The 24,700-nt window shown below is 63.2% G+C and overlaps 3 protein-coding genes across 7 annotated transcripts in view; 1 reads left to right on the top strand and 2 right to left on the bottom strand.

Moving 5' to 3' along the window:
- The window catches only part of MED16 (mediator complex subunit 16), a 15,199-nt gene extending 11,157 nt beyond the window's left edge, over nt 1–4,042 (top strand). For all 5 annotated transcript variants that reach the window (XM_040629788.1, XM_040629787.1, XM_040629786.1 and 2 more), the window contains 2 exons: nt 2,833–2,916; nt 3,420–4,042. In XM_040629788.1, coding sequence (XP_040485722.1) covers nt 2,833–2,916; nt 3,420–3,546 — 211 coding nt within the window. In that variant the 3' untranslated portion in view covers nt 3,547–4,042. The remainder of the gene's footprint in view (nt 1–2,832; nt 2,917–3,419) is intronic.
- A 1,968-nt stretch (nt 4,043–6,010) lies between these two features.
- Nucleotides 6,011–8,051, bottom strand: CFD (complement factor D). The gene is made up of 5 exons (XM_040629795.1): nt 7,653–8,051; nt 7,013–7,169; nt 6,777–6,921; nt 6,443–6,700; nt 6,011–6,232 (listed from the first exon to the last, which is right to left on the bottom strand). The coding sequence occupies exons 1-5, from the start codon at nt 7,708–7,710 to the stop codon at nt 6,071–6,073; spliced, it is 780 nt and encodes a 259-aa protein (XP_040485729.1). The 5' UTR covers nt 7,711–8,051; the 3' UTR covers nt 6,011–6,070.
- A 1,734-nt stretch (nt 8,052–9,785) lies between these two features.
- LOC103681765 (neutrophil elastase) lies at nt 9,786–12,107 on the bottom strand. Its single transcript, XM_040628196.1, has 5 exons — nt 11,953–12,107; nt 11,388–11,544; nt 10,997–11,138; nt 10,162–10,392; nt 9,786–10,063 (listed from the first exon to the last, which is right to left on the bottom strand). The coding sequence occupies exons 1-5, from the start codon at nt 12,017–12,019 to the stop codon at nt 9,863–9,865; spliced, it is 798 nt and encodes a 265-aa protein (XP_040484130.1). The 5' UTR covers nt 12,020–12,107; the 3' UTR covers nt 9,786–9,862.
- Between the last annotated feature and the right edge of the window lie 12,593 nt (nt 12,108–24,700).

Raw genomic sequence — 24,700 nt, forward strand, 5'->3', positions numbered from 1 at the left:
CGGCTCGCCCTGTGCAGTCCCCTCTCCGCCCTGCTCTGGCGGGAGCTGCTTCCCCGGCCCCTCGGGGGACAGCCCTGCCTGCCGGCGGCCCGCCCCTCCCACCAGCCGCCCCCACCCAGGTCCTGTCCACCCGGATCCTGGCCATGAAGGCCTCGCTGTGCAAGCTGTCGCCCTGCACGGTGGCCCGTGTGTGTGACTACCACGCCAAGCTCTTCCTCGTGGCCGTCAGCTCCACGCTCAAGTCCCTCCTGCGGCCCCACTTCCTGAACACACCCGACAAGAGTCCCGGCGACCGGCTGACCGAGGTCTGCACGAAGATCACCGACGCCGGTGGGTCCTGCCCTGCCAGCCGAGAGCTGCGTGTGCCCCCAAGACCCTTCGCGTGGGGTCATCCTAAGCCCCACCTAAAGGGTGAGGTGTAGACCACGTGTCAGGCACGGGGTGGGGGTGGTCACCGGAAGGAGTGCATGTGCCCCGGCCGTCACAGGGCTCGCCCCAGAGCTGGGGACAGACATCAGCCACGGGGGAGTATCAGCCGGGCCAGGCTGGGGAGTGGAGTCCCTGCAGGAGCCCGGCACGGGCAGGCGCTCTGACCCAGGCTCCTCTTCCTCGAGGTTCGGGGCCTGGCTCACCGCGGATGCTGCCGGGTGCCGGTCGGTGGTGGGACCAGGGACGCAGAGCTGGGTGCCTCCGCGTGCGTGCGTGCGTGCACTGCCAGGGCCCGGTGTGCATAACCGCCCGTCCCCTCCCAGACATCGACAAGGTCATGATCAACCTCAAGACGGAGGAGTTCGTCCTGGACATGAACACGCTGCAGGCGCTGCAGCAGCTCCTGCAGTGGGTGGGGGACTTCGTGCTCTACCTGCTGGCCAGCCTGCCCAACCAGGTGTGGTGTCCCACCCCCACCCCTCCCCGGGGCGGGCCCTCCCCCTCCTCACAGCCCCGCCCCCTCCTCACAGCCCCGCCCCCTCACAGCCCCGCCCCCTCCTCACAGCCCCGCCCTTGGGTCCCGCCCCCATGACGCCTTGCAACAGCATCCTCCCCATCCCCCCAGAGCTCAGGGGCAGTGAGCTATGTGCACCCACCCTGCCTGGGGGCTTGCGTGTAGGGGTCTGTCCCACACCCGCCCCGACCCCAGGCCACGAGGGCAGCTGAGTGCATCTCCTGCCCCAGATTTAAATCCTCTGTAGCCTTAGCAGTGACCTCCCTTCCCCCTGTTCCCCTCTGGTCCCCGGGTCCCTCCCAGGAGGACTGGAAGTCCCTCTTCCCCCTTCCCTACGCCTTGGCGGCCAGAGGTAACCGCTTCACACACACACACACACACACACACACACACCCTGGCACCGCACTGCCCGGGGCTCCCCTGGCCTGCTGCCCTGCACGCTGAGGTCCGGAGATGCACAGCCCGGATGGACAGCCCGGGTACCTCTCCCCACAGGGCTCCCCGCTGCGGCCGGGCCACAGCTTCCTGCGGGACGGCGCCTCGCTGGGCACGCTGCGTGAGCTGATGGTCGTCATCCGCATCTGGGGCCTGCTGAAGCCCAGCTGCCTGCCCGTGTACAGCGCCACCTCGGACACCCAGGACAGCATGTCCCTGCTCTTCCGCCTGCTCACCAAGCTCTGGATCTGCTGTGAGCCCCTCGGCCCTCGTCCCCCTGCCACAACACGAGTCCCGGCTGAGCCGCCCCTGCCCCAGTCAGACCGTCTTGGTCCCCGGCGGCCGTGCATCCCCGCGCTCCTCTCCCGCAGGCCGTGACGAGGGCCCCACGAGCGAGCCGGATGAGGCTCTCGTGGACGAGTGTTGCCTGCTGCCCAGCCAGCTGCTCATCCCCAGCCTGGACTGGCTCCCCGTCAGCGACGGCCTGGTCAGCCGCCTGCAGCCCAAGCAGCCCCTGCGCTTGCACTTCGGCAAGGCTCCCACGCTGCCCGCCAGCGCCAGCGCCTTGCAGCTGGACGGCCTCATCAGGTGCGTTCCCGCCTCTGCCCCGTGGCCTCTGCGTGTGCCGTGCGGGCTGCTGCTCTCTGGCCTTGACCTTGACGCCGGCCTGGGAGACGTGCTTGCTCGGCCAGTGACTCCCGTGCCACCTTCTCCATCCCTGCACTCAGTCATCTGTGTGACGTCCGCGTCCCTCTGCATGGAGTGCCGCAGGGCCGGCCTCTGGCTCCAGCTCAGCCCCTGTGGAGCTCAAGCATATCCCGCGTGGGCTCTGGTCCACTGGAGGTCGGTGTGGTGCGGACGCTGCGGCGCGACCGAGGGCCCTGTGGGCAAAGCACCTCGTCGGGCAGGCTGTTCTCAGGGCCGACAGGCAGCTGCTGCTGGCGCGTGTGGCGTCAGCCCTTACCGCCCAGCAGCACCGCAGGGCAGGGTTTCGTTCCTGCTCTTCAGGCGGGAAAGCTGCACGATCCGAGGTCACATAAGGCACTTCCCCGTTTCAGATGCTCACGTGATGGGGAGACTTGCTTGAATTCCCCACGCGGTGCTTCAAGCGCTGGGCTCTGCAACCTTCTGGCATCTTCCTTCTTGTCTCATGGCAGGAGGGACTGCCTGAGGACTCCCAGGCTTTCGTTTGTGCTTGGGTTTCAGGAAAAACTTTAAGAAAAGAGGGGCCTGTTCACAAGAAGGTTTTAAATTCGTTGTTCTGGGAACGTTCAGAAATGTTCAGACATATTTAATACCTCTACGCCCGGCCCCCAGGTCCCCTGCCACAGGTTCTCCTGTGCCTGCCTGCCCGCACCGCTGTGTCTGCAGGTGGAGGGGGTCTGTGCCCGTGTGCGTGCATGAGCTCACGTGTGTGCGTGGACCCTGAGCTGTTCACGTTCTCTCTCTGCCAGGGCGCCGGGCCAGCCCAAGATCGATCACCTGCGGAGGCTACACCTGGGAGCCTACCCCACGGAGGAGTGTAAGACCTGCACCAGGTGAGCACTGCCCACCGCAGACCTCCGTCGACACGGGTCGTGGGAGTGCTTCCTGCGCAGGGCTGCTGGGCATCCCACCCTCGGGCACCGGTGCGAGCAGGTGTGTGGGTGCGGGTGACCGTGCAGCCGGTGCCTGCCCTGGGGGAGATCTCAGGGACCCGACAAGTACAGAAACGAAGCACGGGCCCTGTGCAGATACAACCCCAGCTGTTGCCAGACAACCCTGGACGCAGGCTCCTGGGGTCACACTGCTAGGGAGTGCTAGGACTTGCTGTCCATGTTTATCTTTGAGCCAGTACTCAAAAACCGCACATCCCCACCTCATCCGCTCACGGAGGTGAGGGGGCGATGCCGGAGCTGGGGTGCAAGGACGAGGAGCCAGCTCAGCGCTGGGGGGGTGCCGGAAACAGCACTCTTGGTGGAGAAGCAGCATGTGCCAAGGCCCCGTGGCAGGTGGGAGGACAGCCCCAGCCAGGGCCTCACCTGCCCGGCTCTGCCCCCAGGTGCGGCTGTGTCACCATGCTCAGGTCACCCAATAAGACGACGGCTGTCAAACAGTGGGAGCAGCGCTGGATCAAGAACTGCTTGTGTGGGGGGCTCTGGCGGCGGGCGCCCCTCAGCTACCCCTGACTGGGGTTCTTGCCGGACCTATCTCAGGTGCACTGAAAAATAGGCGTCCTGGATGTCTGGCTTTCCGGGCCCTGTCACTGGACGGGTCAGGGGAGGATGCAGCCTGAAGCCTCGCTCGCATTGGTGCCCCACAGCCCCGCGGGTGCTGCTTTCTCTCCCTTGAAGCTTAATGGTGGATCCCGGGCGGAGGAACCCAGTCACCTGTCCACCCGTGCCAGGTGGTGCCAAGACAGGCCTGTGCATCTGACGGCGTCGGGCAGGACCACAGCACACGTGCTGCCCTCCCTGGACGCCCAGACCTCCAGCAGCCCCTCCGGACCCAGGTCCTGGCTCCGGGGGTCCGGGATGGCCACACAAACCTGGGGGCTGTCGGGCGTCTGCATGGGTGCCGCCAGTGACACCAGCCGGCGCACCCGCTCCGTCTCCTCACCTCTTCCTGCCAACGCACCCAGGTGGTTCTGACCTCAGCAGGCCCAATAAATGTCCTGCCGGCTCACAGGTGTCCTGTCTGTGCCAAGGGTGCTGCCCCTCCTCTTTCCTGTCCCCCAGTTCTGGGCCCCCGTGCCTGTGTTTCACTGACTTGCTGTCCATGTTTATCGAAAACCCACCGTGTGCTAATTGCAGAGGCCCCGCTAGGGAGTCGTCGCGGTGGATGCACATGTCTGTCTCTTGTTCCCTGCCTCCCCCTCGACCATGCCCCCCGCGGCACAGCAAGGCCCCCAGGTTGCTGGAAGCTCAGGCCTGGTCCCCCCAGGGGTTCCGCCTTCTGCCAACAAGCACTTTCCCCATTATGTCCTGCTCCCCAGGCCTCCAGACAGAGCGCCCTGCCTGTGGAGTGCTAATTGGTTCTCTTGTTTTCCCGCTGGAAGGCTCGGGGAGGGCAGGCAGGTGGATGCCCGCGGGAGGTAAATGCTGCGTGTGCGCGTGCACTCAGGGGGGCTTCCCGGGTGGGTGGGAGTCCACAAGCCCCGTTAGCCTGGCTGGGGCCGTGTTACCCGGGAGGGCCTGCTGTCGGAGCTGACGCTTTCTGCGGGGACTTGGCGCTTGTGGGCCCGCGCTGGGGACAGGTGCGGAGGTGGGGGGCTGGCCCTTGACTGAGTTGGCGGGCTCCTGCCGCCTGCCTTGCCTCCCACCCTGCTGGTCACCACTGCCTGGTGCCCCTGTAGTGACACGGGAGCCCGAGGGCAGCCTCCCCCAGTTGAGCGTATCTGGGTGAGTGGGCACTGCTGTGGACAGAGCCATCCGTGAGCCAGGGGAGGAAGACGTGCGAGTTGTTGGCCTGCCTCAGGTGTAGGGCAGAGCTGGGGCGGTTTTGGGGAGCAGGGAAGAGGCCTCTCCTCCCTGGAGACGAGCTCCACGGGGCCTTCCGCTGGTCGGTGCCCAGCCCCTGCTGCTGCGCCGTCTGCGTGGTCGAGGTTCCGGGCTCCTGCACGCTTCCGCGTGGCCCTGCACACCCTCACTGGGCCCTGTCCTCTTCAGCCATGTGTCTTCCTCAAGTCCTACTTTTTAAGCTGGTTACCTGTTTTAGAATGACGGGCCTGTTCTACCGCATTCACATCACGGGTTTAAGGTTAAGTTATGGTTTTACGACATGAACGCGACTCCCGTCAAGACCTCCTCTTAGGTCTGGCGGGGCTCACGCACACCTGTGTCCAACCCTATGCAGAAACGGTGTGTGTGACGTCTGTGTGGGTGGGAATGGCCTTGCTCGCAGCCCCTCACCCTGGAGCCGGTGCCGCCACATGGTGAGGAAGATGGGACTGTTACCGTGAGCAGCTGTGTGTCCACAGTGCCCAGCCCAGGATCGAGCACACCGTAGGAGCTCAGTAAGTGCTTACGTACAAATGAGTGTATGACTCCAAGGTGAACACTCTGTCACAGAAAAGTAAAACTTGGCCCAGGTTCTGACCCTAATTCCCCAGTGGGGCCCATGAGTTCACCTATCAGACCCTCAGTCTCCTTTTCAACGAAAGGGAAGTCATGAACCCCTTTTGTGGACCAAGCTTGACACCCTGGGCCTAGCAGGTGGGAGAAAGCACAGGGCCTCAGGGCCTGGGTTCTGCCCTCCAACCTCCTGGTCGTTGCCCAGAAGGGTAAACTGAGACCCAGGACGCGCAGTCGGTGTGGTCCGTCAGCCTAACTCTGAACCTCCAAGCACCTGGAGAAGACCGTCCTCGGACCTCAGGACAGTCACGAGGCCTCTGAGCCGGTTTCCCCACGCGCGACATGGGTCCTAAGAACACGCCTGACTTCAGAGCGTCCGTGTTCCCGAAGCTCGGCCCGGGCAGGGCCTGGAACACAGGGGGCCCTCCCACCCCGCCTGGGAAGACCGGACAAAGGAGGGTCAGCGAGGCCGGGAGCCCCTCCCCGAGCCCAGGCGGAAGGGTTGGGGCGCCCCCGTGCGGCCGAAGCGTGGAGTCCCCGTCCCCCGCGGCCGGCGGCGCGTGCTCAGGGCAGGCGGGGCGCTAGCAAGACAGGATTTATTGCTCGATCCCCGTGGCCGCCGCCGCCCCCCGGGGCCTCCTCAGGCGGCCGCGCCCTCGGCCAGCACGCCGTCGATCCAGGCCGCGTAGCTCGCCACGCGCGTGTAGATCCCAGGCTTCTTGCGGTTGCCGCACACGCGCGAGCCCGAAGTGACCACGGCTTCGGCCACGCCGCCGCACACCAGCGGGCCCCCGGAGTCGCCCTGTGGGGACGGGCCGTGAGCGCTGCGCCCCCTGCCCGGCGCCCGGCTCTCTCCGGCCGCAGCCCCCGCCCCTCCTCCCCACTTGTCCGGACCTGGGTCCAGCCCCGCCCCCGGGTGGGTGGGCCACCCTAGCCAAGCCCCGGCACCTGCGTCTGGCCACGCCCGCCCCTCAAGCCCCGCCCCCTCGATGGCCCCGCCCCGCCCGCGCACCTTGCAGGTGTCTCGGCGGTGGCTCTCCGCACACATCATGCGCTCGGTGATGGTGCCGTCGTGGTACGTGCGCAGGTTGCAGGTGGCGCGGCCAAGCACCGGCAGGGACAGGTACTGCAGGCGGTCCGGCCGGCGGCCCGCGTGGGTAACCACACCCCAGCCGGCCACGTCGCAGAGCGTGCCGGCCGCCACGTCGCGGTCCTCGCGCTGCCAGGGCAGGAGCTGCACGGCGGGGCCCAGCTCCGCCTTATCTGACAGCTACCGGAGGGGGCGGAAACAAGCGTCAGGGCGGGGGCCGTTCAGCGGGAGGGACTGCGGGCTGGAATGGGCTAACCTTCAGCAGGAGGAGGTCGTGTTCGATGGTGTCGGGCCGACTGTCTGGGTGGGGCACTGCGCGGATCACTTCGTACAGGCGCTTGGAGGGCTCCGGCTGCGACAGGGAGTGTGCGCCCAGGAGCACCTGCACCTTCCCGCCGGCCCTGAGAGTGGGGTGCACATCAGAGCCACGTCCCCACCCCACCCAAACCTCCTCCCGCGCTCTTTGCCGCGCCTCGCTCCCAGGCCACTCACGCGTCCTCCAGGCAGTGCGCTGCGCTCAGCACCCACTGCTCGGACACCAGGAAGCCGCCGCACACGTGCTGGCCGTTCACCTGCACCGACGCCATGTAGGGCCGCGCGTGGGACACGGCCTCGCGGCCGCCCAGGATCCGCCCACGAGGCTGCGCCGCTGGAGGTGGGCAGGTGGGCCAGAGCGCTTCAGGGCTGACCCGAGCTGAGCCCGCACACCTCCCACCACCACCCTGGTCACTGCAGCCCGCTCGGCCTGGCATTCTACACGCCAGAGCTGCAAACCGTGCTGGGGCCAGGGAGCACAGCCAGCGGACAGAATGATAGAGAGTGGTGGGGTCTGGGGCAAATCTCGGGCCTATACACTGCGCCTAACAGGCAGACCTGAGCAAAGTGGGGCTGAGGTCCTGCCAGCATTGGCTTTGCTGGCCGCCAGTCCTGCCCCAGACAGCTGCGGGTCCTCACTGTGGGGAAAGCTCGGGTCTCACATTCAAAGTTCTGAAAACTTGACTTTCAGAGCCTTCCATTCACGTGGACCCTGTCCCCCTTCCTGCCTACCTAGTGGAGCCTGTGGGGGGGGCTGCTGACTGACTGCCCTCCAGGCTGGGGGCTCCCGCTGTCCCCCCGTCCCGGGTCCACTCACCACATAGGGCTGCTCCTAGGAGGGCCAGGGTCACGAGGTGCGCCAAACGGCCTGCCATGTTGCTGCGGTGTGGCTGGAGCCTGGGGGGCGCTTGTCTGAGCGTGGCTGGGGGCGGTGCTCCCGCCGGCCCTATCTGTTGGGTGGGCAGCGGTCCAGCCGGGGAAAGTGGAGCCTGCCTTCCCTGTGTCCACCCTCCTCAGCAGTGGGGCTCCTCTCCCTCAGGGCTCCGCACCGAGAGTACGCAGGCGGCTGGAGGTGCCTGGCCCAGGGCTGGCCCTGTGTGGGCAGTAGACCCTCGGGAAGGGCAGAGAGCAGAACAGGACGGACTTACCCTTCAGCTTCTCCCCCCGCCCCAGCCCAGGTTCCCTGGGGCGCCCTTCCAGCCCCAAAGTGTTGCAACAGCAGCTGGAGGCCTCAGCTTGTAAACAACCAACTTCCTCGTTTTTCTGCCCCTCCCTTCTTTCTCGTCCTCCCCCAACCAGGAGAAGAGGTTGGGTGGGGGTGGGAAGAAGGTCACTTGATGTCCTTGTCCCTGGTGGCTCTGGGGCCTGATACCCCAACAAGGAGAACATTAGAGAGGTGGTGTGTAGGGGCAGCTGGGAAGACTGCTGGATACAAGTGATGGAAAAACCAAGTTGAGGGGCGCCTGGGTGGCTCAGTTGGTTAAGTGTCTGCCTTGGGCTCAGCTCATGATCTCAGGTTGCTGGAATGGAGCCCCTCATCAGGCTCCATGCTCAGCAGGGAGCCAGCTTCTCCCTCTCCCTCTGCCCCTCCCTCCTCCTCATACTCTCTCTTTCTGTCTCTCTCAAATAAATACATAAAATATTTTTTAAAAAGAAAAAGAAAAATCTACTTGAACTGGCAAATTTCCACAAGGAAATTTAAATGGAAAATTCAGGGTCTACCTTCAGGTGTGGCTTGATCCAGGTGCTTGAACAATATCAGGTTTCTCTGTCTCTGGTTTCTCCTTTCCTCCTTGGTGGCTTTTCTTCACACCAGGCTCCCCTGTTGTGGGCCCAGGAGCCCCGGACTCAGCCCAGTAGCTCAGTGGGCCCCTCCCCCAAATTCCCCTTCATTCCAGCCAGCTTCTCAAGACTGTGTCTGAATAGCTGAGCTTCAATCCCATGTCCCCTCCCAAACCAATCACTGTTAGCAAGGGATGGGAGGTTCCGATGAGCACAAGGTGGGTTACATGGCCCTTTATAAGGGGGGATGAACCCCTCAGGATCAATGTCTCATGAACCCACGGTGGCAGCAGTGCTAGGGACCACAAGGGTAGGGTGGACCCCAGTGAGCACACTGCACAATATTTTTCCTTCTTCCCTCTTTACTGTGGACTATTTCATACACAGAGAAGAATAGAAAAAATAATAATAACCAGTGTGATTTGTTAGATCCTAACATGTTTCCTTATTGAAATCAGAAACTCCAAACAAAAGGCCGTTAGGGTATGGAGTCCAGATTATGTAAGAGCTGGGAATTGCCACAAAATTTGGGAATGACTCAGCAAGACAGGACGGCTCAATAAATAACCTTGAATACCCCCAGATACTGTGTTGGTGAGGAAAGACCACTAGGGTATAGCATAGTGTCATGTTGCAGGCTGGTGACCCCCAGCAGGAGTGGGGGGGGGCAGTTCGCGAGGCCAAGGTCACTCTGGGGCCCGCACCCCTCAACTCCCTCCTTCCTGCAGGGAAACTGAGGCTCAGGGAAAGAGAGCAAGTTGCCCAAAGTCACAGAGCTGGGCTCAAAGCTAGGCTCCCGAGCATGGCTTCACACCTGTCTTCATCCGTGAAGTGGGGCGCCGATAGGACCCGCCTCAAGGGCCGGAGAGAGGGCCAGCTGGGTGGACGCGGGCAAAAACTCAGTGCAGGTCCTGTGCCGTGGGGCCCTCAGTGCGGCCGCTGCGGCTGTGTGCCCTCCCCACCTGCAGCCCTCGTTCCGTCCGCCGCGCCTGGGAACCAGAACTGGCGACCGGCGTCCTTTCGTGGAGGGTGGGGAAGGGGCTTCTTCCCCCAGTGCCCTGAATCCGCTGCTCTTTGGTGGCAACAGACCCATGAGATACCCCAGACACTTCGCTGACTGCTTTGAACACCCAGCAGCACAACCGCCAAACCCCGGGACACATTCGTAGGAAACAGAGAGGGTTTTTATTGTGCGAGATGCAAAGGAGGCGGTGTGGGCAGGGCCCAGCGGCTGGGCAGCCCTTCCTAGAGGGTCCTGCTGGCCGGGTCCCGCGGGTGGGGGGAGGGGCGGTGGTCCCCGCGTTGGATGATGGAGTTGATCCAGTCCGCGAACTGTGCAACGGGAGCAAAGGCGTCTGGGTAGAACCCGGAGCCGCAGCCTCCGCGGATGAAGGAGTCAATGCCCTGGACCAGCCCGTTGCAGACCAGGGGCCCGCCGGAGTCCCCCTGTGGAGGCAGACAGGGGTGGGAGCCTGGGCTTCCAGGGCTCGGGCTGCAGCGCGGGCGGGGGCAGGGTGGGGACTCAGGGCGCTGGCGGTACGTACGAAGCAAATGCCGGCCTGCCGGCGGGGCACCAGTGTGCACACGTTGGCACGGCGGCACAGGGTGGTCACCACGGTCACGTTGAGCTCCTGCAGGATCCTGGGCGGTGGCCGGGTGGTGCCCAGCTGGCCCCAGCCCATGGCCAGGCAGCGTACCCCACTGCCCACACCTTGATTCTGGGCAGGCAGCCTGGCCACCTGCACGTTGCTGTTGATGGTGGCCGACCCGTTGAGCTGTGGTGGGTTAGGGACAGAGCATCAGGGCGCCACAGGGGGTGGTGGCCATGACCCTCCCCTCCCCGAGCCTCAGCTTCCACATCACCACAGTGGAAGCAACCACAGTGGCTCAGAGCATCTCTGGACAGCCCGAATGCAGTAAACAGTGGGTATCAATGAAGCACACCGTGGGCCACAGCAATGACCACAAACCCTTGTCCTAGAACATTCCCAGAGGACAATCGCGACTCTGCGAGCAGTGGGAAAGGGAGGGTCCCATCCCTAAGTCTCCCGCCAGCTGCATGTGGGGAGTTTTGCCCCATTTCTCAAAGACAGGAACTGTCCCTGTGCTCGGCCACACAAATAACAACGGTTTGCTGAGCGACAACTGCTCAGAGTGCCCGTAGCACCTCATTTAATTTCTCAACAGCCCAGCCAGGTGGGGCTTATTTCCGTGTCACAGAGGCAGCACTGAGGCACAGTGAGGTGTTGAACCCAGTTAGAGCGGGGGCCCCACATGTTCCCCAGTCCCTGGCCCCCTCCCCAGGCGTCCTGCCCCTGGGCCTCTGCACCTGCTGGTCCCCTCTTGGGCATCCCCTCCCTGCCCTGCCCGGCGTCACACCTGGAGAATCACGATGTCATTCAGCAGTCTCTGGGGGTTGAAGCCGGTTTCAAAGACCCGCTGGATGGCGAATGTTTGCCTTGTGGGCTCACGCTGCCCCAGGTCATGCGCCCCCAGCACTGCCACCACCGACTGGAAGTTCCTGCAGCAAGGGAGAGACAGGCGGTGAGTGGAGGCGGCCCTGGTGGTGAGAAGCCCCCAGAGCTCAGCCGTGCCCCACCCGCGCCCGGAGTGGGGGGGGGCTGGGGGGGAAGGCGCGCTACCATGGGCGCGGGGCGGGCGCAGGGCGGGCCCCTGGGAGGATCTCAGGCTCCCGGTCTCACTCTCACCCCGTTACACAGACGTGGAAATGGGGCGCCAAGGGAGGCAGGCATGAGCCAGGGTGACTCACAAGCCGTCCACGCAGTGGGCAGCCGACATGACGAAGTTGGGGGCGATGAGGGTGGCACCGCAGAAGTGACCTCCACGCCGCTGTAGGGAGACCATGAAGGGCCACGCGTGGGGCTGGGCTGGCCGGCCGCCCACGATCTCCGAGGCCAGCGCCGGGCCTGAGGACACGGGGTGGGGGTGGGGCGGTGAGCGCCAGGGAGGAGCCCCAGCTGGGTGCCAGTGCCCCCTGGACCTAACACAAGGACCAGGTCTCCTCACGGGCTTGTGGCCCAGGTGAGAGACCTGAGGCCCAGAGGGCAGAGGGGGCCTGCCACCACCCCGCACCCTGACAGGGCACCGCTAGACGGAGACCTAACGGCTTCGGAGTCCCCAGAGGGAGACATCTGGTTCAAACCTGGCTTTGGGCTCCCTTGGCGGCCTCACCGTTCGGAGCCTGTGTCCACCTCTGCGAACAGGCCCCCTCGTCCCAGCTGCCACCTTCCCACAAGGGTGAGGGGCCCTGAGGGTCCAGGGCAGGTGGAGAGACAGACAGACGCCCAGACGCACAGACACGTGGCCCCACTCACCACCCAGCAGCATGGCCAGCAGCACGGGGACGAGGGCAGGGCCGGAGGAGCTGCAGCTTGGGGTCATGGCCGGGCCGGGGCTCTGGCGTCTCTGCCCCCTGCACCCACCAGCCCCTCTTATAGCCCCACGCCCGGAGGCCGTTGCCGTTGCCCCACGGTGGGGCCAGGTGTCCCCACTTCCTCTCCCCCACCCTGGGGGCTGAGTGATGGGAAGAGGAGGGTGGGAGGAGGTGCGTGAGGGGCCCGGGTGGGCTCCAGCAAGGTTTCGGGCTGCCGGATTAAATGGGAAGTTCAGATAAACAAGTTGTCGGCATAAGTAGCGCCCACATACTGCCCAGGACGCGCTTCTCTGCAAAGCTAGTCCCTGTTTAGCTGACGTTCACGTCTAACCAGGCACCCTGTGTTTTTACCACATCTGGCACCCGAGGTCTGAAGGACCTTGGCTGGGGCCCCCACGTGCCTCAGTTTACCCAGGGCCCAGTGCACTGTCCTGACATTCCACAGGGCGGCAGGGCTGCTGGGTCCCCGTCTGAGGTAAGGCAGAGTGAGGGCCTCCCCCATGAGTTCCTGTCCAGTGACCCCGGGAGATCTGGGGTCGGCCCAGGCCCCCCACGGTTCACACAGGAGGGCGGTCTGCAGCCTCCCCATCAGGGCCTGGCCCTCCAGCCTCTCTGGCGCTAGCTCAGGCGCGAACTCACTCTCAGCTGGGCCCGGTAGCCGTCTGGCTGCCGGCAGCAGTTCTGGGACGCAGCCCCCAATCCCCACCTCCCTGCGCTTTGCCGAACCCCCTTCCCGCCCGAGCGTGGCTGGTCAGCACTCCTGGACTCCGGCCTGGGCCCGCGGTTAGTAGGGGTGCTCCCGCCTGGAGCAGCAGGGGAACTCAGCTGCACAACAGAGCTGGGGTCCCCAAGGCCCAGCCCCCAGCCCCGTGGCCCCTGCTCTACTTCCCGTGTCCCCCAGGATGCTCCAGCTACAACAGCCGCCCGGCCGCTGTCGCAAGAAGCAACGTTCTGCTGGCTCGGGCAGATTCAGGGGAGGGAGCCAACGGATCCATCTGCAGGGTGAGCAGGGGCTACGTCTGGGGTCCCCTTTGTCCCCTGTGGCCAGCGAATCCCAGACTCTCGGGGGGTGACGATGCCGGCCCTGCTGTCCCAGAGCCTGGCACACAGCAGGTGCTCCATGTCTGCCCTTTATCCCTCCCTTGGTCTGATGCACGCCAACCGGTCCTGCCCCCTCCCCTCCTGGCAGGGTCCCCCCGCCCTGCTTCGTTAAAGTGACCATGGGGCACTTAGTAAGCACCCCTCTCCAGTCTGGGGATGGGGGAGAGCGGAGGCAGCCCTGTCTTTGGAGGAAGTGGCTCCGGCTGGGATGGCAGATTCAACCAAAGCTGCATCTATTGAGCACCGCCTGTATGCTATGTTCATCCGTGTCGTGGCGGTTAAGTGCGTTGACTTTGGGTTCGTATCCTAGTGTGGCCGCTTGCCTACTGCACCCGTCCGGGCCGCTGACTCTACTCTGTGCCTCTGTCCTTGTCTATGGAAGGACAGCTTGAACAGTAGGCTCTGTCTCAGGGTTGTCGCAACGGTTAAATGAACCAAGGGTTATAAAGTCCTTGGATAAAAGTGCTGTCCTTGAGGGTTGTTAACCCTAACCTCAGGAGGCAGGATGGTGAGCGCCTTGCGGGGTGCAGGCTGGGGAGGCCCTAATTCCAGACCAGAGTGGTGGCGACTGGAGGGCAGGCACAGGCAAACAGGCGCAGGGCCCTTGGGCCGCGTGCACTTTCCTTGGTCCAAGTTATGCGGCGGTAAGAAAATAATTTGAGTGCCTTTCCCAACCACGGGAGCCGGGGAGCCCTGAGCTGTGGGGAGTGGCCCCACCGGGCACAGACCCCTGGCCTCCCGGGGACCCTCACTCCCTGAGGCCCCCACCCTGTGGTTTTGTGGTTCCCTGAATCTTCAGAAGCCCAGCCCACGGCCAGCAAATCAGCCCAGCACCCCGCTCCTCCCCTTCTGGGGTCTGATCTTTGCGGCGTGCAGAGCTCTCCTGAGCCAGCGTCACAGGAGTGAGCCCACAGGAAACATCGGGGTGGGGGGCTGGCTTTCGGGTCTCTCTGTTGCCATCAGTGGGCGTCATTCCCTCCAGCAAGCCTCATTTACCCCCCTCTCTGGGCACTAAAGGTCCCTCTGGGCTTTTTATAGAAACCACTTCCCTGCCTTGGGCTCCTGGGAAATTGGGGAAATTCCTGACATCCTCCTGACACTCATCAGCATACGTTTCCCTGGATTTGGCCACGACGTTAGCTCCTGGCACGCTGCTGCCAACTTGGCGCTCCTCCCCTGCGTGGTCAGCTCCTCCGCAAGGAAGGCCGGCTTGGGGTTCTCCCGCTTCCGCGAATGTGCATGCTGCCACCAGGTGGCAGCAGAGTCAACCAAGAAGGAAAGAGCGGCCTTCCTATTCTGGGCGTCCCCTCCCTGTGAGCCTCGATGGCCTCATCGCCATGACCTCTAGCCCCCTCCACAGCTGGCCAATGACCCTTACCTCTTCCCAGCCTATGACCTCTCCTCTAGCCACCCCCCCCCCCGGTTCATTTCCATGGCCCCACCACCTCCGCCTTGCCCTGCTGCATTCCAACCGCACCGCACCGCCTTGCTCCCTCAGGCTCTCGTCCCGATTCAGAGCCTTTGCACTTGCTGTGCCCCTCTCTGGCAGCCCTCTCCTTATATTCCTTATATTCCTATCCATGCACTGGCAGTCAGCTCGGGCACGGCCACCTCCTCCAGGAAGCCTCCCTAATGATCCCTGTGCTGGGAGCTGGGAGACACAGAGCTGGTCCCTGAGGGCCAGGGTGAGGTTCCTTGGACAGTTCTGGGAAATGCCTGGGGTGACTCCATTTTCTTTTTTTTTTTTTTTCTTTTTTTTTTTTTTAAAGATTTTATTTATTTATTCGACAGAGATAGAGACAGCCAGCGAGAGAGGGAACACAAGCAGGGGGAGTGGGAGAGGAAGAAGCAGGCTCATAGCAGAAGAGCCTGATGTGGGGCTCAATCCCAGATCGCCGGGATCACGCCCTGAGCCGAAGGCAGACGCTTAACCGCTGTGCCACCCAGGCGCCCCTCGGGGGGTGACTCCATTTTCTAGACAAGGAAACTGAGGCACAGAGATGGGTAGCAACTTAACCAGGGCCACCCTGGCAGGGCTGGATTAAAACCCACGTCTGTGTGTGTCCAGAAAGTGAGACCCAACGGTGACCTGGGCCCTCCCCCAATCTCCAGGCCTCTGCCCCAACCCCCCATCCTGAGTTTGAGGCTCAGGGACTTGGGTGCTGGGGACCCTCGGCCGCTCTCCCCACCTGGGAAGGACAGACAGGAACCTGGGGAGCAGTTTCAACTTTTACTGACCTCGCCATGGGCCTGGGTGCGGGGCTCCCGAGAGCCCTGCAGGGGTGGGGGTGGCAAGGGGCCGTGGGCAGGTAGGGCAGGGAAAAAGCAGCTTTCTGTCCATTCTCTGTACAGCTCCCACCTCAGAGCTGTGGGTGGCCTCTGTGCTTGGGGCATCTGTGGGAGGGGTGGCTCAGGGGCCGCCCTCGCCCCTGCACTGCACTCCCCCAGTGCATAGGGGGAGGTCGAGCCCTGGGGGGCGGTACCATCCGGGACCACAATGGGGTCTGCAGTCTAAAGGATGCGGCTGCACACCCAGGGGCCACTGAGCCCTCCAGAGAGGGTGGGGACAGGTCGGTCGGTCCCCCGGGCTGGGTTAAGGTGGCCAGGATGTGGCTGTATCAGAGAAAGGGGGCTGGGGTGGCCTTATGCCATTTAGGGGTAAAATGTTTTGAGTCTGGAATTTTCTTTAGGACATGTGGACGAGGAGGGAGATAAGGCCAGAGGAGAGCAGGTGTGTACTGGCCTTTCACTGTATCTGTGGCCCCCTGGATTCTGGGTGTGGCTCCGGAACATCATCGATCACCCTCACCTCCCCAAAGGAGGGAAAGCCCCCAGACCCATGACAGCTGCTGTGCGCATTCAGAGAGCCCGCTGTGCCTTGTGGGGCCCGAGGCCGTTCCACACGTCACCCCACTGAAGCCCCCCTTCCCCCCCGGACCTGCCGCTGCTCAGTGGGGTGCAGACAGGATTCCGACTTGGGCTGCCCGCCCACCTCTGTCCCCTGGGGCGTCCCTAGAGTCCCTTCTGCTCCAAGGCACCCAGGCCTCTCTGGAGTCCCTCCGGCCACACGACCAAGGCCCACGTAGGGCCTGAGCGACGGTGAGAGGGTGCCCGGGAAGCCCCAGCAGTGACCAGGCCCTGGGTTCCTCCCGGGGCACTGGGCGCCCACCATCTGGGCATGGAGGGTGGCGGGGACTTTCAGCTGGGGCAGAGCGCCGTCTCCAGGCCCCACAGCCAACCCCTCCCCACGTCGTGCGCATCCTGCCCACGCCAAAGGGCCTCTTCCAGGACTAGGCACACGCTGTTCCCCCCACCTGGGCCCTCGCGCTCAGCCTCGGGCTCCACCTGGCAAGTTACCGCCTTTACCTCCTCTGGGGATCCTGCCCGACCTAGAGATCGACCCCTCTAAACCTGGGCTGTTTCCTGTTCTCTGGCACTACGGGCCCAGCGGCTCCTTTGTAACATTTGTCACTGTTGCGTTAATTCACTTGCAAAACACTTATTGAGTACCAACTGTATTCTTGGTCCTATGCTAGGCCCTGGGGATCCTGCCCTGCCCCAGGTTGCTGATTTTCAGGGTGGGAAGACTGGGGGCGGGGGAGGACTGAAGGTATAGTTGAGGGAAACACCGCCCGATGGTGAACAGGAAACCAGAGAGGGGTGGAAGTGACACCAGACAGGGTGAAGTTGGCAGCAAAGCTGGGGCTGAGATATCTGGGGCTGGCCAGGGCAAGGCTGGGAGGCAGGGGGGGTCCCGTGTGCCCAACGGGTGACTGTGGGGCTGTCTGGATGGCTCTGTCCCCACCAAGCCTGTTGTATGCCAGGCCGTGTCCCAGAATCTGCATGGGGCTTTGTAAACAGTAGGCACTCCATAGATGTTTACTGCAGGATGAGTGACGGGGTCCTACAGACGTGCTGGCCCTGCCCACCCGCCCGTAGGAGGACACTGTTTTTGAGCTTCTCTGGGCCGAGCGTCGATGTTGATGTCAAACAGGTGAGTGATGCTGACCTTAGCCAGCTGGGCTTGGCCCTGTCCGGGACTCCCCGTAACTGCCCGGGAGGTCCCAAGCCTCTGTTCTGCGCTCTTGCCCCCGAGGTATGGGGGGTGCTGGGCCTGGGGTCCGGACACCGGGCTTGAGCTCAACCCTCCTGGGGCCTTGTCCTGATACCAGGGGGCCAGTTCAGACTGCAGAGCAGGGGAGACCCAGCCCCTAGTTTGGCATGAGAGGGTTGGGCAGAGGGAAGGAGGGGGTGGCCCAGGGCAGGCAGCCCCCCAGACCCCAGGGCAGGTTCGCTCCACGCATCACAGGACCCCAGGGAGCGGGCAGCAGAGCTTGAATGGACACCCGGCATGTGGGGCCCAGAGTGAGGCTCAACTTCCTGCCCCCCCATGGTCTCTGTCACCGCTGGGAGCTCCCAGACTGCGGAGAGGGCAGAGCCACTGTGTGACCTCACCCAGGCCCAGGACCTCTAGGAGCCTCCGTCTCCCCATCTGTGAAATGGGTGTCCACGGCTTGCAGCGCGCCAGCGGGGGTTCGCAGGTGCAAGGGGCGGGGCCTGGCCGGCAGCCCTTGCTGGGGTGGGGGAGACCTGGCGGGCATGGCGGCACGTGGTCAGGAAGGCCGGGAGGGTTTGAAGGAGCAGGAGAGGGAAGTCGCTGTTTTGCAAACCAGTAAACTGAGGCACGGAACATCCTTGTCAGGATGAAGGCCCCGGACAGCCTCAGGCTCCTCTTCCTCCCCTAGCACCTGCGTCATGGACCTGCGACCCCGCCCCGACTTGCGGCCACGACCCCCGCCACCCCCCCACCCCCCGCACCCAGGCGCCCACCCCCGCCCTCGCGCCCCCACCGGCGCCCGCGCACTTCCCGAGCGCTTAGGTGCGGGAGGCCCCGGAGCCCACCGCTCACATTTAATTCCCACGACACCCGCGCGGTTTTGCACACTTTACAAATGGCCCAGAGATCCCCCACTCTGTCCTCTTCCCCTCCCCTCAGGGGCATTCATTCCAAGCAGTAGATGAAGCCCTGGCCTGGTCCTGCCTCAATGTCCCCATTTCTGCGGTGAGGGCATTGGATTGACTGGCTGGAGTGGACATTCCCCCAGGATCAGCAGGACCCAGACAGACAGATAGACATGTGGCCGGACACACGGCCAGCAGGACGGGTGCGAGGGCCATGGCCGTGGTTGGGCAGGAGCCCAGGGGGGTACCCCCTGCCTGCCACCCCCCCCACCCCGAAGCCCCAACTCGGAGAGGCCACTGGGGCTGCCCCACAGCTGGGCTGGCGTCACTTCCTCCTTGTGCCTTTGGGACCACAGGGAGCGTGGGGGTCAGAGCTGCACCCCGGGGAGGACGCAGGGCGGTCCTGACTCCTCCAAGAGTTGTGGAAGCTGACACTGCCCCTCCCTGCACTCCTTCCCTCTGGGGGTCCCTGCGGCCCCAGCAAAGCTGGACGTGGCCTGCATGTCTAGGGGCTGGAGTGAGCCCGACTCAGTGGGGGACAGGAAAGGGACGGAAAAGGCGGTGAGGGCCATAGAGCTGTATGCCCTCCCGAGACCTACAGAAGCATCTCTCTGCCCCCCTTTCGTGTAGGAGATCCCTTTTTCCTTCTAAGGCAGTGGCTCTCACCTGGGGTGACTGTGTCCCAGGAGACACCAGGCGATGTCTGGGGACATCTGTGGTTGTCGCACTGGGGGTGCTCCTGGCATCGAGGGGGTGGACTCAGGGTTGCTGCTCAGTCCCCACAGTGCCCAGGACGCCCCCCCCGAGAACAACCCTCTGCCGATGTCTGCAGGGAGAAGTCCCGGCGAAAAGGAAATACATATATTTTTTAAGATTTTATTTATTTTAGAGAGAGAGTGAGAGAGAGCACAAGCAGTGGGGACAGCAGGCAGAGGGAGAAGCAGACTCGCCACTGAATAGGGAGCCCGATGTGGGACTTGATCTCCGGACCCCAAGGACCATGACCTGAGCCGAAGGCAGACGCTTCACCCACGGAAACAACCAAGCACCCCTAAAAGGAGATATTTATGTATTTATTTATAACTGAGAAGTTTAAACCTACAGAAACGTAAAGAGAAGAGCTCACCAAACTGGGGAACAAAGAAAGAAATGCTTTTTAATTCTTCATGCTTGCAGAAGTCGGAAGAATTCCCAGGTTTGCACCCCCCAGCTTCCCCCGAATAGCCAGGAGTGAAGGTTGGTTCAAAGTCGGCCTCCTCTGTGGGCCTCCTGCCTCCCACCCTGCGTCCCTCGTCCAGTTCAGGACCCCCCCCCCGCCCCGCCGTGGCGTCTCCTGGGCTCTGGGGCAGCCCCAGGACCTGTCCCTTGTGATGTCTGCAGGGAGCTGCCCACCCTGCAGGGGTCCTAGTGTGCGCCTGGAAGCAGTCGTGCGTTCTTGGCAGGAGTCCCACAGGCGGACGCTGTGACTCCTTGGGCATCACGTCTGAGGCCGTTGGGTTTGTGCATCTCCCTGCGGACGGTGCTGGCCCTGAGCCCTGGTCGGGCGGCTCTGTGAAGTCAGTTTCCCCTTTGGGATGCACTCAGCCTGTGCACGTGGGGCTGCGTCCCCTCTGTCTGTCCCCCTGCAGACACCGGCTGAGTTCTGCTCTGGATGGGCCATGCCTTCCGTCGGCCCAGCCCCCTGTGTCCACGCACCTGGAGCGTCCACCTCTGCCAGCGTGGCACCCCACGTGCCCCCCACGCGCCCCCCCACGCCTCCACAGAGACCACAGGGCCGCGGGGCACCCAGGGGCGCCCGTGCCAGCTGGGCTGAGCGGTTGTGCCTCCACTTCCCCACTGGCGAAGTGGGTGACAGCCACAGCACCGCCCTGAGGAAAGTGCTCGGCCCACAGCGGGGGTGAGGTAAGTGTGGGAAGCCACTCCGTCACCCTCGTCGCCGTCCCTGTCAATGTCACCACCAACCGGTCCGGGCCCTCCTCACTCCCAGGCTCTTCTCCCGGGAGCAGACGTGCACCTGCTGCCTGCACCCTGATTCTGCCGGGCTCTGAGATCCTGGGCTGGAAATACGGCGTCCTGAGCCTCAGTTTCCCTAGTTGTTCGGTGGGACGATGAGAACAGCCCTACCCCATGGGGCTTCGGTTACCTAACACACATAGGGGTGTACTAAGCCATTAGGTGACAGAGGAACAGATACACACAACGTGTCCCCCATGCACCGGAGCGTCCCTTGGCCACGAGCAGGAGCGCGGCGCCTACACGCTGCCCCGGGGACGGACCCCGAGCCCCCGTCACTCAGGGAGGGAACCAGACACAGAAGGCCCCACGGCGTGAGTTCATGTGTGTGACACGTCCAGAACAGGCTCCTCCACGGACGGGAAGGGGGCTCGTGGGGGCCGGGGGCTGGGGAGGGGCTGGGGAGGGGATGGGGGGTGACGGCTGATGGGGACGGGGTTGCTTTGGGGCTGATGGAATGTTCTGGAATCAGAAAGAGATGGTGGTTGCACAACTTTGTGCATGTACCAAATGCCCCTGAATTGTTAAATGGGTGAATTATATGGAATGTGAAGTGGATTTAAGTAAAACTTTACCCAAAGAGAGAAAGAAAGAAGGACAGACTGACACTGTGCTGGAAAGCAGGCAGGGCCTGGCCCTCGTGACCCCGCTGTGCGTGCTCTGCTCCAGGTGTGGGTCACACCGAGGCCTGGGGAGGCCGGCAGGTGAGAATAGGGACAGAGGCTGCCTGGAGGCCGAGGCTTGGTAAGGGGGCTAGGGAGCCCTGGGTGGGTGCCCTTCAAGGCCTTTGCCTGGTGGTGGAGGGGAAGTGGGGGCTGGAAGCCATGGCCTCGGCCCCCTCTCGCTCTAACTATGGTGACGGAACAGGCAACGGCCCAGGGGCAGGACAGTGGCCGCTGGCGGCCACACAGGACTCGAGCGGATCCGGGGGCATCTAGGAAAAGAGGGGGAGGCTCAGCCTGTAGTGAGTCTGTGTCGCTTTCTCTTCTCTTCTCCTCTCCGTTAAAGAGAAGAGCCCCCTGCAGGAGAGCTGGCCCGGGGCTCCGACGGCTGAGCGGCCGACTCTCAATTTTGGCTGAGGTCATGATCTCAGGGTCGAGATCTCGGGGTCCTGGGATCAAGTAGGTGGGGCTGGAGCTTCTGCAGCTTCTCTCTCTCCCTTGGCCCCCTGCCCCCACTCGCTTGCTCACTCCCTCTCTCTCTCTGAAATGATAAATACATCTTAAAAAAAAAAAAAAGTCCCTGCTGGAAAGATTGGGAAGTCTCTCTGCGTCCCCCCAGCGAAGCTGCCGTGTTCGCGGGCTTCTGGGGGCGCCAGTCAGGAGGCGACAGGTGTCTCCCCTGCCACGCACGCTGTTCCCGAAGGACGCTTTCAGGTCGCCACCGTCCCATGGAGACCCCATGGGGCCGTGGCCCGAGGAGCCGGACCTTCTCCATGGCTGTGCCACGTTCCCCTGGGAGTGCGCTCCGGGGTCTCCTGCAGGGCACTGGACTGTGTACATGGGGCGAGACCCCGCGGGGCACCCCAGACCTGGCGCTGCGGGCTCCCCGCCCCGCCCGCCGAGCCGGACGCCCACACTGCTTGTTCTCAGATGGTAGCTTTCCGCACGTCCGCTCACGGGAAAGCAGGGTCTCCGGAGGCTTGTTCCCGTCTCTCGTACCCCAGCGAGGTGAGGGGTTCCCAGCTACTCAGGAGCCTTTGGGGTCTTAGCTGTGACGCACCTGTTTACACCCCTTACCTTTACCTGCCGCTGGACTGTTGTTTCCGTACCGACCGTATCCTTCCATGTTAGACTGATGTCACGGTCTGTTACGTGCTGCCAAGTATGTATGTGGTAGGTCTGTAAGTACACAGACATCCACAATAAATGGGTATTGTTTAACTTGACTTTTCTTCTGTTTTTGAGAGAGAGAGCACGCATGCGAGCGGGGGAGGGGCAGAAGGAGAGGGACAGGCCGACTCCCGGCTGAGCGTGGAGCCCCACGCAGGCTCGACTTCACGACCCTGAGATCATGACCTGAGCCGAGACCGAGAGCCGGGCACCCAACCGACTGAGCCACCCAGGCGCCCTTATTTAATTTATCTTAGTACAGTTTTATTTAGCTTAATAAACTACAATACATAGTGTATAATTCTATCCATTACATGTTTTATATATTATTTTATACATTATTTAATATTCATATTTTAGCCCTTTCTATGTCAGGCACACACCCTTCTGTGAGTCGAGGGACACACAGTCTCGCCAGTTCCTTGTGTGTCTTCTGACTTTGCTGCTCAGTATATCATCTGCCAAAACGAGAGGTGGTCAAGGGCAGTGCCACAGATTTGGGATCGGAGCTCACACTGGCTGTGTGACCTCAGGTGAGTCACGCAGCCTCTCTGAGCCTCTGCAGGGGGAGAAGAGCGGCACTGCCTCTCTGGGCTTGCGAGTGCATTTGGGGAACATGGCCCCTTGGGCTGGAGGCCCCTAGCACTCACGCCCCGCCTGCCCAGGAAAGCCAAAGTCAGAGTCCCGAGGACAGAATGGGAACCTTTTCTTTATTAGGGTGCAGCCTCGGGGCCAAGGGCAGGGAGGCTCAGGGTGTGGTGGGCATATGGAGGGCCAAGGCTGCAGGCACCACGGTGTGGGAGGTAGGAGGAGTGATGGTCTGGGCTGGGCTCCCGGCGTGGGGGGGGTCACAGCACTCCCCCCTCCCCCAGGCTTGTCTGCCCCATGCGGAGTCGAGAATAGATTCCAGTATCTGGAAGAGCACTGCTCCCGTGAAGCAGTGGCAACTCCTGCCACAAGGTCCCGGGGAGAAGGAGGCCGTGCCAGGAGCCCGGCCACTACAGACAAGGAGGGTGCCCCGATCTCCCTGGGCAGGTAGCCGGACAGTCAGGACACCCCAGGCCCAGCTCCCCTACCCCACTCCTACCCCAGAACCACTGACCTTGGACAACTTGAGCCTTTCTCCTCAACCCACAAATCTTGTTCCAACCCCGGGCCCTTTGCACACGCAGGCCCTCGTCTCTGCATGCTTACCCCACTGTTTCCTGATTAACTCCTACTTGAAGTTTGGGTCCCGGATGCCTCCGGGACTTTCCTGATGCCTCTCGGCTGGGTCAGGCGCCACCCCCCAAGGCAATCAGACGTCCTGTATAAACCTCTTTTGTCGGTTTGTTTGGTGCCCTGGGTGGGACACAAACCCACGAGCCCTGGCTGAAGGTGCAGGGCCCTACCTTGATCCATGTCTGACTGCCCCACCCACGGGGTCTCAGAGCTCCACGGCGCTTGACATGTGGCGTTTAATGAATACCGTTTCTCACACCGTTGAAACGCTCAAATGTTGGAGACATCGAATTCCAATGCCACGCTCAACCCGGGGGCCTCCTCCTGGACTAGCTTTCCTCCTGTGAGAGGAGGCCCGCCAGATCCGGGCACGGCCTGGTCCTGGCAGGTGCCACCCCGGTGGGTGAGGACGTCCGCCCACACACTGTCGGGGCCGCCCTGGTCTGAAGGGGTCACGGTGCGTGGAGGCCCCTAGGAGGCGTGACGGACGTCCCCCACCTGCCACCTGGCAGCCAGTGCCAGCCCCACGGGCGGTCTGTGGAGCCGTGGTACCAGCGCCTCGCTCCTGCGGAGGCTGGCATCACGGGCTGGTGGACGGGGAAATGAAGTCAGGAGAAGGCAGAACTGGGGGCCAGGGCCTCATGGGGCCCAGCTGGGGCCAGAGCCGCGGTGACGTGAATTTCAGTCTGTACAGTGATTTGGGTTCAAATCCCAGCTTGGGGAGTAACCTGCCACGGGATCCTGGCCACGGGGTTCCTCCGCCCCAGAAGGTGAATCATCAGTCTGTTCCTGGACAGAGAACCGGTTCCGAACTCGGGTTCGGCTGCTCGTGGCTAGAAAGTCAATACTCGGGAGCCAGGTGATGGTGGGAAAGGGAAAGCGGCTTTATTCAGGAAGCAGGTGACCTGGGAAGAGGTGGGTGGAGGCCCCAAAGGCCACTTGCCTCGAGGGAGGGGGGCTGCGTGCGGGAGGAGCAGAGCCCGGGTGGCTGTGGTGTGCTGGTCGGCATGACCCTGACCAGACTCGCTGGATCCCAGCAGCAGTTTCCAAATGCAGGCAGCCTTATCTCCTGGGAAAGCCCGGCCTTCACTCCTCAAGGCCAGCCGTCTGCGGATCTCAAGCGCGTTCGTTCCGCGGAGACCAAGGGCTTGGGTCAGAGAGCAAGGAGCGGGCGGGCTGGGAGCAAGTTCACCCTTCGGCCGTTTGGAACGCTGTCACTGGTCCCCACGGGGGCGGCTGCGAGGGTGGGCCGGCACGGAAGGTTAGGGCCTGCCCGGAGATGCAGACCGCACAGGAAGGCACCGTCCCCGCCCCAGCAACGGCAAAAATGTCACAATCCTAGCAGCCGGCATGGTCAAGATGTGGGGACGTGGGCAGTCTTTAAACTTGTGCCGGCGGACGCCGGTTGGCCCCGCTGGTGTGCCTGCCCCGCAGAAGTACCAACGAGTTCACCGGGACTCTGTCATACTGCAAACATCTGGAAGCAGGGGTCCAGCAGCAGAGGCTGGCTAGCTGGGCCCCCCCACGGACTCCTCTCTCCTGTAGAATCCCCCCCCCCCC

The sequence above is a fragment of the Ursus maritimus genome, unplaced genomic scaffold (assembly GCF_017311325.1).
Source record: "Ursus maritimus isolate PB19 unplaced genomic scaffold, ASM1731132v1 scaffold_14, whole genome shotgun sequence".
In the NCBI taxonomy this organism is placed as follows: Eukaryota; Metazoa; Chordata; class Mammalia; order Carnivora; family Ursidae; genus Ursus; species Ursus maritimus.